The sequence below is a fragment of the Anas acuta genome, chromosome 8 (genome assembly GCF_963932015.1).
Source record: "Anas acuta chromosome 8, bAnaAcu1.1, whole genome shotgun sequence".
In the NCBI taxonomy this organism is placed as follows: Eukaryota; Metazoa; Chordata; class Aves; order Anseriformes; family Anatidae; genus Anas; species Anas acuta.
The window spans coordinates 22,131,893-22,139,431 of record NC_088986.1 but is presented as its reverse complement, the minus strand read 5'-3'; the positions used below and the strand labels follow the sequence as shown (position 1 = coordinate 22,139,431).

At 58.5% G+C, this 7,539-nt stretch overlaps 1 protein-coding gene across 1 annotated transcript in view; it reads left to right on the top strand.

The window, feature by feature from the left end:
* Positions 1-5,382: 5,382 nt before the first annotated feature.
* Positions 5,383-7,539, top strand: part of LMX1A (LIM homeobox transcription factor 1 alpha) — a 29,979-nt gene continuing 27,822 nt past the window's right edge. The window contains exon 1 of the mRNA XM_068690718.1: positions 5,383-5,483. Coding sequence (XP_068546819.1) covers positions 5,408-5,483 — 76 coding nt within the window. The 5' untranslated portion in view covers positions 5,383-5,407. The remainder of the gene's footprint in view (positions 5,484-7,539) is intronic.

Genomic DNA, 7,539 nt, shown 5'->3' with positions numbered 1-7,539 from the left:
CCCTTTTAATGTGTTTTTTTCTTTGCTAAGCTGCTCCACACCCTTGCACAGCCTGGATGGGAAGGCACCTCTTGTCCTAGCCCTGGTGCTGGTCGGTGTCCCCGGTGCGTGCCCAACACGGGGCAGGGTTGTGCTTGTGCTGCTGGGATCGCCCAGGGACCTCATGCTTGGGGTGGGGAGGAGATGGAAAAAAAAAGTCCAAAAGGCTAAAAAATCCTATTTTGGCAGCTCTTACAGGAGCACCAGGCTGCCTTGTGCACTACAATGATTATTATAGCGTTGGTGTAGTTCTTATTTTTCTGAGACTCATGGATCCTGTTAGGGTTTTTTCCCTTCTTTTAGCACTAAAACCGTGCTGTTCAACACCAAATCTGCGATCGAGTGCATCTGTAAGTGAAGCTTGCAGGGAGGGAAAGCTCAAGGCGCTCACAAAACCTGCCTCAGAGCTCCACCTGGCCTGTCCCCAGCTCACATGGCACTGCTGGAGCTCGCCGGTACAACGCAGCTAACCAGAGTCAAACGAGTTAAAGACACGAATTTGTTCGATGCGCGGAGCTTATCCTGGTGGGAAAACGTCCTCCCAGGAACCCAGCGCAACCGCCTGTATTATTATTCATAAAACAGGTGTAGTGTTAAGTGATCTGCCCCTCCTGACCCTCTCAGCAGCCAGTGCGCTGAGCTGCAGCCGTGCTTCGTCTGTCCGCCTGACAGATTGCAACGCTGCCGCTCGGCGGCTTCGGGGAAGTTCAGGGGAGAGGAGGAGTGACAACAGGAAAGAAAGAAGGATAAAAATGAAACGGTTTGTTAAAACTCCCACACAGGGACGTGATTCATTCTCCGGCGTTTTGCTGGGAAAAGGAGGAAGAGGATCGAAAGAGCAGGAGAAAGAAACAAAACCAAAAAGAACTCTAATACTATTTTTTTCCCCAGTTATACTGAAAAACAAATATTTTAAATGAAGTGAAAAGCATTGATCAGTTTTTTTTTTTTTTTTTTTTTAATTGTAAAGGTAATCTTTCATTAAAATGGAAGTGATTAAATTAAAAAAAATGTCCTGTGCCAGAGTTTCAGACCCTGCAGGCAGACTTTGCTGGTTTCATCCGGGAGGTTGGTTGGCATTAGCAGGCTTAGCAAGAGACGGGCTGCAGAAGTGATGGCACCTCCTGAAGACTGGCCATGTGCTTGATGTGTTTTGTTGAACTACGCAGAAAAAGACAGGTTCCTCATGCAGACCTCTTGCCAAGATGGTGTCTGGGTGCTGTCCTCAAACCATGCAGCGATAACTCAAGACAAAATGGAGAGGAGAGGGTGCTGCCATGCCAATAGCGCTGGCCCTTTCAATCCCTGTCCCTGGAGATGGGACATTGGAGCTTAATTTGGCCAAAACATCTGATAAGGGTTTAACGTAGCCAGCAGGATGCCTCTTGGTGGCTTAGCTTGAGTGAGTGATGAGGGCTTCAGGCTCCTTGATCCTCCCCATCAGCAGAGCAGCTCAACACGTGGGTAACAGCGAAATAAACCGGACAGCAGAGAGAGATTCAGAGCTTGCTACATCCCATAAGCGTTTCACCTTGACTGTCTTCGTGCTGGTCTCAATCCACTGTCTGGGAACAAATCCAGACCACTGCCTGCAGTGTGAATTTTTGAGGTTGGAAGTTATGGGAGCAAACGAGCAAGGCTGGGGCAGAAAGTCTCAGCGTGACCATTTGTGGCTCCTGAACAGCCCTGCTCTTGGCAGTCCACCTCAAAGCCCTGGAGAGGTGGGCTCTTGGCTTTGGGTCACATTTCAAGCAGGGCTTGTCATCTTTCTTCAGATCACTTTTGTTTTGTTTTGTTTGAAATTTTTGTGTATTTGATCACCTGCTTGACACTTCTCCCCTCCCAGAGCTGTTAGGGCCATGAGACCATGAGATAACCAGCACGGCTTCTGTAAGTAAGAGGCCTCTTGCTCCTCTGGAAGTGTCAATGCTGGGACTTCTTCGGCTTGGTCTTAACCCTGGGACTTCTCGTTTATGTCATGGTTAAATCCCTTCAAACGTGGGCATGGTGCCTTCAAAGTGCAGGCACATCAGCCGCTTCTCAGGCATAATGAGTCGGGGTGTGACAGGTCCTGCCACCTACCCTTCCTCCTGGCACCCGGCCCCAATCTCATCCAAATTTTGCTCTTTCCAAATTCCAGTTGCTGGCTCCTGCCACCACTTTGAAGCCCCCAGCCATTGGGTGCTCCATGAAAACCCTCACGGTCTCTGCTTAAGCTCTGACATTTTTTTCCTTTCCTGAATGAACCAGGCCCTGTAACGACTGGCACAAGCAGAGCGACGTATCCTCTTCCCCACCGAGCATTGTGTCTGAGTTAGCAGCATCCCCACACCATGGATGAGCTCCGTTTTAGTGCATGAGCCAAATATTTCAAAGCATCTTTTAGCTCTGGATTTCTGGCTCTGTAGTACTCCATGGAGGGGAACTTGGAAAAAAAAAAAAAAAAAAAAAAAAAGTGGGTTTAGCCATTTATAATGATGAGCGTGGAACAGGTAAAAAAGAAAAAGGAAAAAACAAAACAAAACAAAACAAAACAAAACAAAAACCACTTAAACCCCATTGCTTTCACTAAGCTGGGTCTGTTTCTCACCCAGTAATGAAGCCCGTGTGTTTTCCTGCCCTCTTTGGGTTCTGCAGTAGCTGCTTGGTTTGCTACTGAAATTCAGCATAAAGCTGGAAACAGCAGTTCTGGACTGGGAATAAAACCAAACAGTTCCCAAGCCATAAAGGTGTGAGCTGGTGTGCATTTAGAGGGCCAAGGGCACATCCTATTGATAATTTCAGCCACTGGTGTGCCTGACCTCAGCCACCAGCATCTTCTTTGGTCTCCCGTGCGCCTGCTTCTGGGTCCGGATCTCCCTGCTCCCGCTTTGCTTTGCCGGGCAGAGTTAAGGGGATGCTGGAGCAGGGATCTGGGTCTGCGTCTGAGAATGGGGCCCCCTGTGCCCTGCTGCCCCCAAAGCTCCTCAGCATGAAACACGAGGGTTGGGTAGGTCCAGGGGGGATGCCAGGGGAGATGCTCAGCCCCCCCTGCCCCCGTGAGCACTGCAGGCTTGGCACTGTGGTGGGCAGCCCCTGCTCAGTGCTGGTTTTCCTTCCCCACCCAGCTGCTGCCGGCAGGCCCTAGAGCTAGAGGGGAAAGCCTGGTCCTGCTTCTCAGAAATCCTATTTAATTTTCTTCAGCTGGGGGCTGCTGTGCCTGGTTCAGCTGATCCTGGAAGCCCTGGCCCTTGGAGGACATGGTGAGGTGGCTGAAATTCTCTCCTCGTCTTCTGCGGAGACATTTCTCAAGGTGAAGCTGTGCTTTGGGAGGGGGAACTGCCAGGTGACCCCCTAAATCTATCAGGGAGGGGTTTTTGAGCACACATCTTTAATGTTTGACTGATTCCTGGGGTCACTGTTGTCACACGGCACCCTGTGTGTCCCTTGGCATAGGGGCAGTGCGGGACCCCCGAGCCCTTTTGTGGTTTGGGGTGCTCAGACCTCACCTTGCTGCTTCCTGAAGGGAAACTGAGTCAGGCTCCCCTCCTTGCCTGGAGAGGGAACACGTCGGGGTGACAATAATTCCTGCTGTGCCACCACCACAGCCTTTCCTGATGCCTGCACTGGTTTGTGCAGGGAGGAAAATCAGCACGCAGCTCCTGCAGCCCCTGCTCGTGCCGCAGTCCTTGCCGGCCCGGTGCCTTGGCACTGGGGCCAGCTACCTGGAAATTTGGCCGGAGCTGCTCCGAGACGTTCAGGAGACACAAAGCCGTGGTGGTGGCAGAGCCCAGCGCCTCCCCGCTGCAGTCACAGCTCAGCTTTCCCAAACGGGAGGGCTTGGAGCTCCTTCACACTGACCTGTGTGTGCTGGGACCAGTGCTCCCGTGCCTGGCCTCCCAGTGCGGGTATACTGGGCCATACTGGGTCTGTCCCGGGATCCCGTCCCCCCTCTCCCACGGGATGCTGGCAGCGTGGCCGTCCCCCTGCGCCCACCCGGGGCCCTTCTCCTTCCCACGAGCTCCCCAAGGACACGACCTTGCCCCCTGCGTCGCCCACGCCACGCAGCCTGGGGACCTCCTGGTGACAAGGACACCCCGTGGGGGGGCTGCCAAGGTCACCGCTGGGCACGGGGAGGGGGGGTCCCCAGAAACACCCCCCTCCCAATCCTTCACAAACCCATAGCGGGTCCCTGTGAGAGGGGGGACCCGGCCCCGCTCTGTGCCCAAGGTGTCCCAGGGGTGGTCGGGACTCCCCGAAAAACAGCGGCCCCCCCGGGAGGGGGAACGGGGACAGCCGGGCCCGGCCACGGGAACCCTCCGGGGCCGGGGGAAGTCTCCGAGTTTCGGCTCCCCCAGCCGAGGGGGGGGGTCTCCCCCGCGGCTCTCCCTCCCCAAATCCGCCGCGGTTTGGCGGGGCCGGAGCGGCTCTGCGCGGAGCCGCCTCCCCTGCAGCTCCCCGGGTACCGGGGGCCCCTCTGCGCCTTCGGGATTTCATTTTTTTGTCCCCCTCCCGACGCTCCTTTGCCTCGAAAACCCCGCAGCGAGGGCTCCCGGAGCGATGCGCATCCCTCCGGGGCTGTGCCCAAAAAAACCCACCCCGGGCTCCTGCGGACCGGGAGCCGATTTCCAGCCTCGTACGGCACCGGAGAGCCGCGGGTGGCGGGGCACCACCCTCCCCTTTCATTTTATTTTATTTTCCCCCCCTTTTTTTTTTTTTTTTTTTTTGTTTTTCCCTCTCCCTCCCCCCCCCCCATCTCTTCTTCTCCTTCTTCTTTTGGGGTCGCCCCTCGAGGCGTGGCGGGGCCGGTGCGCGCAAGGCAGGAGAGCGGGGAGGAAACTTATTTCGAGTGGGGTGTGAGAGGGGAGGGCAGGGGGTCGGGGGTCGGGCAGTGAGGTAGTCAGCTCCAGGAAATGTGTCTTGGCAGCAGTCGGACGGGCGCTTCCCGCAGGTCGCTGCGCTCCGCTCCGGAGCCGGCCAAGGAGCCGCAGGCGGCTCCCCCGGCACCCCTGGAGGAGGAGGAGGAGAAAAGGAGGAGGAGGAAGGGGCCAGCAGGCGGCAGGGCCCCCCCTTTTAGAGCCGCTGGTTGAGAACCAGGGGGTTCCCCCCCGAAGGCTCCTCTTCCTCGGGCTCCCCGGGGGAGGAAGGCTCCGCAGGTAAGCGGCCGAGCCCCCTTTCCCCACCCCCCCCCCCAAGGCAGCAGCCCCCGACGGCTGCCCCGCATCCTCCCGGGGGGCGGCGGCTGTACGAGGAGTGTGTGGGGGGGGGGGACCGGGGATAACGGGGCTCGGGGTGCCCCCGGGGGAGCCGCTGCCGGGGGCTGAGCGCTGCGTGGCGGGGCTGTGTCGGCAGGCGCCCCCCCCCCCCCCCGGCCGGCCCGGCTCCCAAAATGCTGGACGGGCTGAAGATGGAGGAGGACTTGCAGAGCGCCCTGGAGCCCAACGCCCCCTTCCCCTCGCTGCTGGGTAAGTCGGGGAGCCCCCCCGCAAAGCTTCTTGGCCCCGCCGGGATGATGATGAGGATGATGATGATGATGATGGGGAGGGGGTGGGGGTGTCCGCCAGGGGAGCAGCCCCGCTTCGTTCCGCGCTCAGCGCCAAAGCCTTTCCCCGCGGCCCCCCCGAGCCCTCCCGACCCCGAGGCTTCCCCCCCGCCCCTCCCGGCGGTGATTTCCCCTCGTTTCTTCTCCCTTCGTTTTCACGCCAGCTCCCCGGCACCGCCACCTCCGCCAGCCGCATCCATCCCGAGAGGAACGAAATCGGGGCCCTCGCCCCCCCCCCGCGGCTCCCACCCGAGCACGGGGGTCCCCCGGGACCGGGAGCAGCTCCCGGCACCCCCCTCACCCATAGGGACCCCCCCGACCCCCCTGCCCTGCCTTCCCCCTGATGCCCATCCCCGGGGTGGTGGCGGCGGCGACAGGGGCTTTCCCCAGCCTTTCCCCCCCCGGACCAACGTTGCCCCCCCCGCTCCTTCCTCGCAGGCAGGGCCGTGCCCCCCCGCTCGGTGTGCGAGGGGTGCCAGCGGGTCATTTCGGACCGGTTCCTGCTGCGCCTCAACGACAGCCTGTGGCACGAGCAGTGCGTGCAGTGCGACGTCGTGCAAGGAGCCCCTGCACACCACCTGCTTCTACCGCGACAAGAAGCTCTACTGCAAGCTGGACTACGAGAAGTGAGTGCTCCCCCCCCTCCCCCCCCATCCCAGCCCGACACCCCAAATTTTTGGTCCTCCCCACCGCCGAAAGCGCGGGGTGCGCGGGGACCCCCCTTGGCTGCTCCCAGCCCCGGTCTCTCCGTCCCCGTGGTGTTGGCATCTCCGGTTTTGCTTCTCCTTTCTCAACCCCCCCCCCCCCCGGTTTTCCCATTTTTTTGGAGGTGTTTCGTTGCCTGTGGGAATTTAGGAGCCTTTTGTCGGAGACCAGGAATTCGCAGGCAAAGGGAAAATCCTTTTCCAACGTCCCCCGGCTTTATTTTCCTACCGAGCATCTGCCGGGGGAACGCCGTGTCCTGCCCGAGCCCCGTCCCACATGCAGCAGATTTCCCTAATCCCCCCCCCAGCAGGGCGATGCGATCGATCCCACACCCGTGTGGGGAAACTGAGGCACGGCGCAGGGGGAGGCCCCGCTGGGGCTGGGGCTCTCCCTGTGTGCGGGGCTGCGGGGGAGCAGGGATTCGGGTGGAGGTGCCCTTCAGAAAGCGTGGAGCTGATTTGTGTCTCCGGGTGGAGGTGATCGGAATTTAAGGAAAAAAAAAAAAAAAAGTGAATTTACAAATCTTTATTTTAAGGAAAAACCTCCCCAGTGGGGACGAGGGAGAAGGCTGCCGAGCCTTCCGCTCCTGCAGCTGATTTTTTATTTTTTTTTTGTGTCCCCGCTCTTGCTGCTGAGCTATTCCTGCTCCTATGGGGAGCTGCTGGGGGCCCCCTCAGAGCCCCCCAAGTCCACGCGTGGGGCTGGGGGCTCCTTTCCCTGCAAAACTCACGCCTGGGCCCGTGCGCAGCCGGGAGAGGCCGCGGTGTCCTCCAAATCCCCCCGCGTCCCCTTGCTGGAGCCGTAGCGTTTGTGGTGCCTCTGGGCTGGCTGTTTCTTGGGGAGGGTGAAGATTGGGGCTGGGTCCCTCAGGACGGTGATGGCACGGTGATTTCAGCACTGGGGTTTTGCTCCCAGGGGGGTTTTTGGTGGAGGAAGCCCCCGTTGGCTGCGTCCTCGCCTCCGGCCCTCGGCGTGCCGGCGAGAGCACCGGGGCCAGCCCTGCTCGGCGCCTTCTTCGACTTCCCTTTAAGTCCCGTATTGTGGGGCTGAGTTTAATCACTATGGATACAAGGAAAATTGAAGCAGAATTTGTGCGTGCGACCTTGTTTTCGAATGTTTACAAAAGAGCGGAAGAATTAGCTGCCGCTGGAGTGGAAGGGGGAGATCCGCGGCGCAGTACGGCTTTTTTTTATTTTTTTTTCGGCAAAAATTTGCCCGAGTTTGGGTGCGCAGCTTGTCAGTCCATAGAAATTCAGCTACCGGTTCTCATAGCT